Source organism: Henckelia pumila, unplaced genomic scaffold (assembly GCF_033568475.1).
Source record: "Henckelia pumila isolate YLH828 unplaced genomic scaffold, ASM3356847v2 CTG_461:::fragment_3, whole genome shotgun sequence".
NCBI lineage: Eukaryota > Viridiplantae > Streptophyta > Magnoliopsida > Lamiales > Gesneriaceae > Henckelia > Henckelia pumila.
Genome location: NW_027331831.1, coordinates 15,109,886 through 15,122,583, shown reverse-complemented (window position 1 = coordinate 15,122,583; position 12,698 = coordinate 15,109,886). Strand labels below are relative to the sequence as shown.

Genomic DNA, 12,698 nt, shown 5'->3' with positions numbered 1-12,698 from the left:
TAAATCTAGGAGTTCCATCTTAGGCGATTGATAAGTCCTAACTTGGATCGGGTGTATTACAAGACGTTGTAATAACCAAAGTCTTCTAGTGTATCCTTCCCATGAGAAAGAAGGGATGACGTAGGAGATTGATCTCCGAACATCCATAAACATATCTGTGTTCATTTACGTTACTGCATTACACTAATTTTCATCTTCATCAACTAGCTTAGTGAGAACTGTTTCCGCACTATTCTAGTCGTTCTTATTTATCTAGGAAGCTAAAAGAAAAATCGATTGAGTATACTAACATTTGCTCAATCGCCGTGTATTTTAAAGTAAAAATTTATAAGTGTGTATTCACCCCCCTCTACATACATATTCGATCCACAACATCACATGTGGAGATACATTCATTGCACAATGTCGAAGATTTCATAATTAGATGTATTTCTAAATTTGAACATTTGTTGAATATGTTATTTACGCATCAATTAGCCAAATTTTTAAGATGACGCTTGTATTTGAACTCAACTATTAAAACAACATGTGTGATCATAATTGGGTGGCACAACACATGAGCAATAAGAGTACAGATGCGGATTACTTGCGCATATAATTTTCTACTTTTCGGGATAAAATTTTGTCACTAATCGAGCTTGTCAACTGAAAATAAATTAGGTCAAATTGTTCCTGATTTAAAATAATTTCAAATATATTTGGAACAATCTCGAACATTTATGGCACAGGTGGATAGGAAATAAAAAATGAGAGACTCATTCTTTACGCACACATGAAGATGTTATAGTTTGGTACATTTCACATAATACACATTATGATTCTTATTCTTCAATAAATTTTCATTGTCGTAGGAATAGTCGCCAAATTTCCATTAGTTTTGGTCGTTTAATATCATGTGCACCATTTTGACAAACATAGAAGAAATATATATATTGCATGCTCATTGTTCAATTAGATCACAACTAGTGATATCATTCATTTTTTTGCCCAATGTCTACAATCGTATAATTAGATATAATTCTAAACTTCAATAGTTGTTGTTAGGCATCGATTAACAAAATTTGTAAGATGACACTTATATTTGAACTCCATCATTTAAATAGTATACATGATCAATGGATCTAGACACGAGAGCAAGAAGAGTAACCTCCCAATAATTGCATGACTCCTTGCAATCAATGAGAATCGAACTCATGACCTTGACTCTGATACCAATTGTAAGACCGAGCGCTTGTCGCTTTACCAAAAGCTATAGTTAGTGGTAATGGTGCAACTCAAATATTTTAAATCGCACAACAACCCAAGCGTCATGGTTCAATCGCTCTACCCAGCAGAGACAATTATTGCACTCCAACAGTCGTCCAGTTCCATTAGTGCTAGTAATCTAATGTCACGTGCACTACTTTGACAAATGTAGAAGAAAAAATACACTACTCATTATTTAATGAGATCACATGTGGTATATTTCATTGCTCAACGTATGCAATTGCGTAATTAGATGTACTTCTAAACTTCAATTTTTGTTGAATATGATATAATTTAGACATCGATTAATCAATTTTTAGCGACGCTTATATTTGAAATCCACTATTAAAAGAACATGCTTGATCATGGGCATTGACACAACACACGAGAAAAAAGAGTACATACGCGACTTAATTGTGCATATAATTTTATACCTATTGGTATAAAATTTTGGCACACTAAGAACGACATTGCAAAATGAAAGTAAATTAAGTTTGAATTGTCTCCGATTTTGAATAATTTCAAAAAAATTTGGCATAATCTCGGACATTTGTGACACAAACATATAAGAATTTAGGAATTATAGACTCATTCTTTGCACACACGAAGGTGTTATATATGATTTGGTGCATAACAAACATTATGATGCTTGTAATGAATTTTAAAAATGAATTGTCGCTCAATTCCATTAGTGCTAGTTATCTAATGTCATGTGCACTATTTTGTCAAATGTAGAAGAGGAATGCATTGCTCCTAATTTAATGAGATCGCCTATGGTGATATTATTCATTTCTCAACGTTTACAATTGAGTGATTACATATACTTCTAAACTTCAACAGCTGTTAAATATGATATATATGACGATGTTTATATTTGAACTTCACTATTAAAAGAGCATGTATGATAATTGGGTCTGACACAATACATGAGCAATAAGAGTACAAATTCGGCTTAATTGCACATGTAATGTTCTACTTATCGGGGATAATGTTTTGGGTCACTAAGGTCAACCTTTCCAAGTGAATGTAAATAATTAGGTTCAAACTGTCCCCAATTTAGAATAATTCCTAATCTGTTTGAAATAATCTCGGCATTTTTTATACAAATTAATAGGAAATTAGGAATGTGAGATTATTTTTTGCACACACACGAAGATGTTATGGTTTCGTGCATAACACACATTATGAATAGTATAAGGACGATAAGAGGGTTGTCATCTCAATTTGTTTTTCACCACATTCACGATCCAATATGCAACGACTCTAGGATATAAAAATTAATTTTGTTGTTCAGATGTTCATTTTTATTTTCCGCCCTCAATTTGGTATGTGAGCTTTATATATATATGAAAATGAATCATATTAACGACATCATCATTAAGTTCAGAGACACAAATATCTTATGTTGTTGAGCTACGTATTGCATCTTCACATTTTTTGTTGAGGTCACAAATATATTCATCAAGCTATACCACTATATATAGATTGATATAAAAAATATTTGTTTATTCTACTTACAAACAACACAAAACACAAGATTGAATATTCATATTCATTTATGCAATATTAATAATTTTAATTTTTAATATTAAATAGTTTTTTTAAATCTTAATCTAATCTAAAATTTTAAATATTTAATTCATCATGTTAGTTATGAAAATAATGAAAATTAATCAACACAAAAAATTAAGTATTGAAAAAATTTATGTGTATATAAGCATTGTGTGCAAGAGATGCTAATATATATTTATAAAATGAACATCTATTCTTTAAAAATCAAAATGGTAGAAAAATGTTAAGAACGTTAAAATTTGGGAAAATAGATTTTTATATTATTTGGTTTTGGTCCATTAATTAGTTAAAGTTGGTTTTGGTATATAAACTTTTATTTTTTAATTATTTTGATCAAATTGTTGACGTGAAACCTGAAAATACTGACATGTCATCAAAAAATAATGACATGTCAAGTTATCACGTCAAAAATTGGACCAAATTAATAGTCGAAAATCAAAAATTAACGTACCAAAACCGAACTTTATTAATTAATTGTCCTGAACAAAAATAAACAAATTGACTAATTGAAACAAAAAAAATCATTTTCCCTCCCAATTTATCACTCTCATGCTTGACATTTGTTTACAGCTACGTCACAGACATTTTTTTCATGAACGACAATTGTCTTATTTCATAAGAAAAAGATAAATTAACGCGAATTGCCAAAATTTTCGAAAATCAACTACTTTTTCCATACAATATACATAATCAATGCATGCGATTTTATATATAATCTGGAGTTTGGATTCGAGTCGCATTGATATTAATGACTGATTAATAAAAACCAATAAAAAAAAGTGAATAAAAAACCCAAATAAAGAGGTTTATAAATTAATAAGACCCAAAATACAAACCATTTAATTATCAAATAATTATAAAAATATAAAATTTTACTTAAAAATTTTATATTTAATATAAGAATAAATAATTATTATTTTAAATTAAATATATGAGTCACAATTAGCCAAAATAGCTGTCTCAACTAAAAAGCATCTTTTGCAATTGGAAAATTTAATTTTTCACTGAAAGCAAGGAAAATTACATGTACAGTCCAAACAAAAAGGTATCATATCAAAACTGCCATGGCTAATAATATTGAAGCTTTATTACATACACACATATATATACGTATATCCTTTTGGTTCTCTATATTTATCTCTTTTTTCCGCTGAATCCAACAATTTTCAATTAAATTATATTCTCTCTTGAATCTACATATATATATGTGTGTGTTCATCTTCCAGTTCCAATCTGCAGAGCTTCAATCCCATGCCAATTGTTGAATCATTTCCAGATGTAATTAAACACACAGATGCGTGAGTTTTAGCAAAAAAAATGGCGGCTTCTTCTTTTTCATCAGCTTTTCTTGGAATGGGAGATGAGAATGAGATTCAGATTAAGGAGCAGCAGCAGCAGCAGATTTTGTCGGCTGCTCAATCTCAGCCATCTGCTTCTAATTTGCTCAAGAAGAGGAGGAATCAGCCTGGAAATCCATGCAAGTATCATCAAGAAATTATATATATATACATATAGTTAATTCTTTGTTTTTTTCTAAAGCCGAAATCCGAATAGCCCACGAGTTTAATTTGCTAATTTTCTTGCCCTTTTCCTCTCCAAGAAACCATGTAATTAAGGTGGAAACCCTAGCTAGCTATATGTATATATGTCATATGTCTAGAAAAAAGTTTTCAAGAAAAAAGCTAGCTAATTGATGTGAACTAAAAATTTCCATTTTTTTGTTTAAAGATTAATTTAGATGAATTATTGTAGTAATTAAATTAATAACTGTCATGTGTTGATTAATTCTAAAATGATGAATATATATATATAATTGCAGATCCGGACTCGGAGATCATAGCACTGTCTCCGAAAACCCTAATGGCGACCAACAGATTCATTTGCGAGGTATGCAACAAAGGGTTCCAAAGAGAGCAAAATCTGCAGCTGCACAGGAGAGGCCACAACCTTCCATGGAAGCTGAAGCAGAAGGGCCCCAAGGACCAGATCAAGAGGAAGGTATACCTCTGCCCCGAGCCGACGTGCGTTCACCACGACCCCGGCCGGGCCCTCGGGGACCTCACCGGGATCAAGAAGCACTACTCAAGAAAACACGGAGAGAAGAAGTACAAGTGCGACAAATGCTCCAAGAAATACGCCGTGCAGTCCGACTGGAAGGCTCACTCCAAGACATGCGGAACCAGGGAATACAAATGCGACTGCGGCACCCTCTTCTCCAGGTCCGTATATTATACGCATTTATGTATGTATGTATGTATGTATCTTCACGATTGTTAATATATTTAAGGGCATGCATATGGGGAAATTTTTTTTTTATAGAAAAAAAAAAAAAGGGAAAAGGGTTTGGTTTCACGGGTGTTACAGATCTTGAAAATGATTCGTTTTATTCTTTGGAAGTTTGCCTGTGGGAAAAAAAAGGAAAAGGGAATGAGTCCACGTGAAATATGTAATGTGGAAAACGCCATAACATAAGAGGAGTCTGCAGGAACATTTGCATGTGTTGTTTTGTTTGTGTAATCTGTGGTGTACAAGGTTTGTTCTCTTATGCCTTGGTTTTTTTGTGCTGTGTGTTCCATTTGTAGCTTATATTATCCCTTTTCCATCATTCACCCTCAAATCTCATCCATTCACTCATTTTAGTCATCCTTCTCTCAAAATTCCTTTTTTTTTTTTTCCCTCTTTTTTCTTAATTAGCATGTGATTTGGAGGATGAAAAAAGGAAATTCAAATCTCTTGTTGCAATTTTTTGAGTTAAAATATTACTATATATAATTAGTTCGGTGATCTTGAACTCGCTTCTCTTTCGAATAAATCTTGGATTCGCTCGAATGCCATTTTGAATTTCAAAGGGAAAATGGTCTTTTTTTGTTTTTGGTCCATTAATTTGTGCAATTTTGGTTCACTTGGTTTTCAATTTTTGGTTCTGACACTCTAATTAACCTTTTATTTTTGGCAATTTTGGTCTAACTGCTGGTATCATAACACCTGAAATTGATAACGCGACTTTGGAAAATACTGATTTGTCAAGCTGTCGCGTTCCCACATCAGCAATTGAACCAAAAAAGCTGAAAACTAAAAGTTAATAATATACTAAAGCTAAATTTTGAAATGTTGATGGACCAAATCCAAAGTTGATCAAGTTAATCGGAAAAAAAATCATTTTTTTCAATTTCAAAACGAAATGAAAATTTCAGATTATATATATATATATATATATATATATATATATATATATATATAGATATATAAATCTTTCCCCTTGAAATTAATACAAGTTTCGGCTCTATAGTCAATTAAATTAGTAGTTAATTAAGACTTTCAAGTCTCCTCCGGTCTACCTAGTTTTGATTTATTCAAAGGCTGGTTGTGTTCAAATATTTTATCATCAAAATTCCTCAAGGGTGTGTTTGGAAAGAGTTATTTAGATATGATGTTTTGTTACATATTGGAGAATTTTCAAATTAGATATTACTAGATTAATTATTATTTCTAATTCCTTGTAGTTTAATTTTGTCATCGAAATTCTTTAAGGGTACTGTGCATGTTTGGATGGAGTTATATATGAAGATCTATAAAATTGATCTGGGAATGGATTTCAAATAATTTTATTTTGTTACAAATTGAAAGGAGGGGGGACTGGTTTTAAATTCATGAAATTTAAAACTTTCAAAACAAGTGCAATAATTAATATATATACATTTTGAACGGAAAATCATTTGATTTCAAATCTTTGGATCCAAACTAGCTATATATGTAGTCATGAAATTGGCTTGTAATTTTGTGTTTGAGAAATTGATCTACCTCCCAACATTGGATGCTCATGCTCAATTATATGTACATCTTGTCTTCTTTCCCTTAAACTTTTGTGAGTTCAATCTACCAACTAAATTATTCCACCCTATCATGATTCCCTACTAAGGACTGAGGAACAAAATGTCTCCATATTTTATAGACGTAGTCCCGTTGATGTTTATTACTATATAATTTCTATAGAAAAAATATTGAGATTAAATCAAATTTATCATGATTATTCCTTCCGCTATCATTTGCTCTATTGTATTAGCTAGTTTCGATTTGGTGAACATCTATTTTGGGCATTTATGTGAATCATGTGCACCACTAAGATAGCTAGCGTCCACAAATGACGTCCAGCACATCCATAGGTGGACGGTGCTTACATAGATGCTTACAGTGGATGCTCACGATATTTATATTATATATATATATATATATATAATGTGTGTGTGTGTAAAGTTACGTGTATAATATTTTAATCTTGTTACGTTCAACGATCTTGTTATTAAAAATGCAACTAGCTAGAAAAACAAATGAAATTGCTGAATTATATGTGTTTTAGTGAACAAAGCCAATATCAATATTTAATACACAAAGTGTTTGTCATGCATACTATTGCATGCATGTATAATTATGATATAATTTATTTACTTGGTTCTTTTTTAATTTCTTGCAGGCGTGATAGTTTTATCACACATAGGGCATTCTGTGATGCCCTAGCCCAAGAAAGTGCTAGGAATCTGAATCCAAATTCACTCAACGCAGTTGAATTCAACCCCCCTCTAGCAACTCAGGATGTGCTCCGGCTTGGAAACGGCGGCACCACAAGGCCTGGCCCACAGTTCGACACCACCCTGGTTGGCCCGGGATTCCGCCTTCACCCTCCTCCTTCTGCGGCTGCAGCCGCTCTTTTCGGGCTGCAACCGCATAATGACAATGATCAAGAAGACGAGAACAATCAATCTTTATCACACTTCGGATTAACATTGCCGAACAAGTCGCCTTCGTCGTTTCAGGGGCTGATGCAGCTTCCTCCCCAGCTGCAGATAACTGCCAACAATGGCTCTAGTTCCTCCTCCATGGCTGGTCTTTTCAATCTCGGCTTCTTCCCCAACGGTTGTAATGCCCTCGATAACGCTGGCGCCAGACAAGGCTCCGGTGGCGGGCCGGAGGAGTACGCCGCTCTTTTCTCAAATGGTACGTATGCATGTATATATGTATGCCATGCATATATACCAACACTAGATAACTGTTCATTATTAATGTTTAAAAAAAAATTTGATTGCATTGACTAGTATTTGCAGCCTCCGAACAAAAGTGATCATTATGGATTTTTCTTAACAAGATTGTGAGACGTCGTGGGTATGATCATATGAATCTTTGAATTTTTTGAAAAAAAAAATTGCATAAAATTTAAATATTTTTCACAATTGAATCATATGCATGCATTTGAATCTCCTCATGTCTAGCCAAAGACTAAATTTTCATATTATTCTCTTGCATTTATGCATCCAATTGTAAGCATAAGTGATCTTGGCCTGATAGAGCATAAGCAATATTAATGCTTCAATTCAAATATATATGTATGAGAATCAAAAAATCAAAGTTAAAACCACATATATATTATTATTTTTTATGACTGAATTATATTTGGTTCTTCTATTTATATATAATTCTAATGGATTGACCAGCAGGTAACATCATGAGTTCTGGTATCCCTTCACTCTACAGCACCTCACATGCCATGCAAAACCCCGGCGCCGCGGCACACATGTCCGCCACCGCGCTGCTACAGAAGGCCGCTCAGTTGGGCTCGACCACAAGCAACAACGCTGCATCATCGCTGCTCAAAACCTTCGGGAAGTCGAACCAGTCGACTCTCGACCAAGAAAACTATGGAGGGTCTTCTTGTGTTTATGGAGAAAGTTACAATGGCATCAGCCATCTCCAAGATTTGGTGAATCCCTTGAACTCCTCCATCGGTGGTGGCACATATGACGGGGACATTCACGACGATGAGTACAGAGGATTCCGAGCTTATCATAGTAACAACAACAACAATAATAATAATAATACTAATGAGAATGATACAGGTTTTAGCAGCGGCGGCGGCGGTGTAGAACGAGCGGGGGCGGGGAGATTGACGAGGGACTTTCTCGGGGTAGGAAGAGGGCAGCTGCAACATGGCATGGGGTTCAGCTCGTTAGTAGATTCGCAAGGAAAAAATGGCGCGTCGCCCCAAGCTTTTGGGAGGGGGAGTTTCCATTGAAGCAGATCAAAGCTCTTCAACTAGCTATGAATCGGAATATGTAGGTATTTTTGTTATTTGTGCAAATATCTTGTACGTATATGTTGTGTTTAGTTTACATTATTATATATATATATATATATATTAAGTGTATGTTTTCAAACACTTTATGGACATAACATATACATCTTGCAGAATGCATTAACCTTTTTTGTAACGTTTTTTTCTATAATGAATTACTCGTTTACATGATATATATCTTGATATATTCATATAGAACATGAAAATTGAATTGTCATTATACATGCATGCAGGAAATATATGATCAGGGATGATTCAAGGATCCTTCTTCATGCATGGGCACAAGCAGCCAACCATAAAAGAAGACCTTTTTTTGAAAGAAAAAAAAAAAAGTAAATTATTATGGGGGCAAACTAGGCTACATATTATTATAATATAATGTAGGGAGAGTACAAGCTTCATTTTGTTTTTCATTTGGTAGCAGACTTTTTTCTTTGTTACTTTGAAGGGGGAAAAAACCAAAAAAACGATAATGATCGATGCAAAAGTTTTATATTATTGCAGAATTATTATAAGAAAAATAATTTTTTTGTTCCATTAACTTATTCTGCTTGAGTTTTAGTCCACTATCTCGTCAAACTTTGGTCTTGGTGCATTGATGCTTGATTTATGACTATTTTATATATAGTGCACTTGATGATATGATGTCGAACAAGTCAGCAATTTTTGGTACTACATCAACACTCCAACGAAATATGAATTATAAAAACCAACATATCAAAGTTAATATATCAAAACTAAACTTTGAATAATTATATATATGGACTAAAACACAAAATAGATAAAGTAGTGGCAAAGTATAAAAATCATTTTTCAAATATTTTGTGCGATGAGCTTTGATATATTGTTATCTAGTTCGAGACAATCAATTTTTTTTTTTAAAAAAATTATGATCCGATAATTATTCAGCCAATAAATCATCTAAATATCATGATGGTGATATCCATATTGTAGAAAATTAAAATGATCAGTGTTATTACTTATTTATGTGAAAACATCAGATTTAACTCCTCCAATAATTATTATTCATTTGATTAAAAAGACATATCAAGTGACTCAAGACCCACCTTCATATCTTTCGGTCGATTTTGACAAGAAACATTATATTATTGGCCAACCAAACTATTAATCAAATTATTTCCTAGTCATCATGGGGTACTTTATAATAATATATACATATGTGTGTGGGTTAGGCTTGTACGTACGGACATGCATAATATATATATATATATATATATCATATGATTTTCTAAAAATATATAAAAATTTTAATGGTAAAATAATTTTATATGCTTCAACATTTCAATTCGTTTAGAGAGATCTCAACGAGGGAATTAATTTGCTAAAACTATCACACACATCAAAATAAATGTTAAAAAAATTGCGTGAGTACATTTTCTTTAATATGTAAAATATATAGTGTATAATAACGATAGTAATTTAATGAATTTAAAAAGAAACACTCGATTATGTTTCGAGCAATGAGAGCAAATTAAACGTATAAACCGAATGATATATAATTATTGAAAATGTGTTTAAGTTCAACAAAAAGAAAATGATCATTTTAAACACACACATATATATGTGTGTAATTAATGTGAACCGGATGAAAACGGAATTATAACCCAATAAAAATATAATTACTTATCACTTGTAGTTTTAATTTCGGATAGATTGTTTACTTGTGTGCTAAATCACAAATATATTACATAATGTCTGGTTTCACGCAATTATTTAAAAAAAATTAGATGAGATGTACTGACCCGATCAAGTTTCGTTTTACATGTTTAAGAGCATGTTCAACAATGTGAGGAAGTTAGTGTGATGAAGTTGATAACTTGATTGTATTATGATGTCAGCGTTGATAACTTCATTGTATGTTTCTACAGTGGTGCTGTAACACCCGAAATTTTTTAAATGACCGCGTCGACCGCATGAAAAATATTTTATTAATTAATAAGTTTATTTATGTATAATAATGAAATTATTTCATTGATTTATTTTATGAACGATAGGAAAATTCTTATAACAGATTTATGTCACGACTTATATTTTTTTAAAAGTAAAGATTTTAATGTTTGCAGGAGATGAGCTCAAGGTGACTATCGGAGGAAATTTTTTTTATTTATAACTTTTAAGTAAAATAAAAGTAAAGATGAGTTGTGGGAAATTTTTTTTATTTAAAACTTTTAAGTTTATACTTTTAACACTTTTTATTATAGGTCTATCACTTTTTAATTTTGAATAAAAACTTTTAAAAATAAATTATGATCAAATTTTTCTCTCCCAAAACCTACTTCACGTTCCAAAAAAAAAAAAAAAAAAAAGAGGGGAGAAGAGAGGTGGCTGCAAGGTCACCCAAGGGAGGGGGAAGGTTTTCCATACATCGATCCAAGAAAGTTTTTTTATCGCTCTCAATGTATATTTTTTTCACCGGCGTCATCCTCGAATCATCTTCACACCAAATAAAGGCAAGTAAAATTCGTTTATTTGATGTATCGTTGAAGTCATAGTAGTTTCTAAAAGATTTTTACATGTTTTTAATGATCTAGACGCGATTTGATGAATTATGAATATTTATATGAAAATTTCAGTGTGTGTGTGTGTGTTTTAGTGTGTGAACAGTGTGTGTTAGTATGTGTACTATGTGTGCATGAACAATGTGTGTTAGTGTGTGTTTTGTGTGTACTATGTGTGCGTGAACAATGTGTGTTAGTGTGTGTATTTTTTGTGTACTGTGTATGTTTTTGTGTGCAGTGTGTAATTTTGTGTGTGTGTGTGTGTGAAGTGTGTGTTTTTAATATGTACAGTCTGTGTTTTTAAGCGTGTGTAGATTTTTATGTGCGGAGAAAATTCTGTGTGTGCGTGCAGATTTGTATGTCTGTGAGTGTGCTTTCTGCGTGTGTAAATAATTTGTGTTGTGTTGGGTGAGTTGAAGTAAGAGAAAAATATTTTGAAGTTTTGTGACTTGTGGTGAAGTTACGATTAAAGAAGACAATATGTGGATGTAGGCCTTCGGGTCATGATGTCGTGCCACTAAATAAGAAGACGTGTAGTAGGCCTTCGGGTCATGATGCCCCGTCAAACTTAGATTCCTTGTATTAGTTTGATCAAGCGCTCATTAAAAAGAAAAAGTAAAAGTTTTTGAACCACATGTCAAAAAGTTTGAGGTTGAGAAAAAGTTGAGGAGTGTGTGAGTATTTTAAATTGAGGCACTGATGTGATGGTATAAAGTTTAAAAGAAAAGTTGAGGTTGTGTGCTTCTGTATGTGTTGATGTTTGCATGACTTGAGGTTGAAGATTTAATGGTGAATTGTGTTGAAACTTTTAAAGTTAATGTATATGTATCTTGTTATTTTTCGAATTTACTTATTGGGCCTTTAGGTTCACTAAAATTTTTCGATGCAGGTGAGGATGACTAAGAGGTGTTTGCTGGCGAAGATAGTGGTTTGGAGCTGAGGGGCACTTATCCGAACCTTAATGTTTTCCGCGATATTGTTTAAGTTTATGCATTTTTAGGGATAAAGTATGTTATGTTTGGGATTGAGGATTTTATTTATTATTTGAGGAAATTGTTAAAAGTTTTAATAATATTTATTTTGAAAGAAGAGTCTTTGTTTGTACATGTTTGGACAGTTTGGTTAATGAAAATTTATATGAAAGTATTTTCATGCACTTGATGCTTGAAATTTTCAAAATTTTAAATGTTAAATAATTTTTTTGTCTAAGTTTGATGCACAATTAGAAAATAATGTGC

General features: G+C 32.3%; 1 protein-coding gene across 3 annotated transcripts; it reads left to right on the top strand.

The window, feature by feature from the left end:
• Positions 1 to 3,922: 3,922 nt before the first annotated feature.
• On the top strand, positions 3,923 to 9,439 carry LOC140871631 (protein indeterminate-domain 4, chloroplastic-like). Of its 3 annotated transcripts, none has more exons than XM_073274233.1 (5): positions 3,923 to 4,294; positions 4,637 to 5,036; positions 7,289 to 7,809; positions 8,304 to 8,925; positions 9,175 to 9,439. In XM_073274233.1, exons 1-4 carry the CDS (start codon positions 4,135 to 4,137, stop codon positions 8,879 to 8,881), a joined length of 1,659 nt encoding a protein of 552 aa, XP_073130334.1. In that variant the 5' UTR covers positions 3,923 to 4,134; the 3' UTR covers positions 8,882 to 8,925; positions 9,175 to 9,439. The 3 variants fall into 3 exon arrangements, with proteins under 3 accessions (XP_073130334.1, XP_073130333.1, XP_073130335.1); XM_073274232.1 differs by having other exon boundaries at positions 3,924 to 4,294; positions 8,304 to 8,921; XM_073274234.1 differs by having other exon boundaries at positions 3,925 to 4,294; positions 8,307 to 8,921; positions 9,175 to 9,438.
• Positions 9,440 to 12,698: the final 3,259 nt, after the last annotated feature.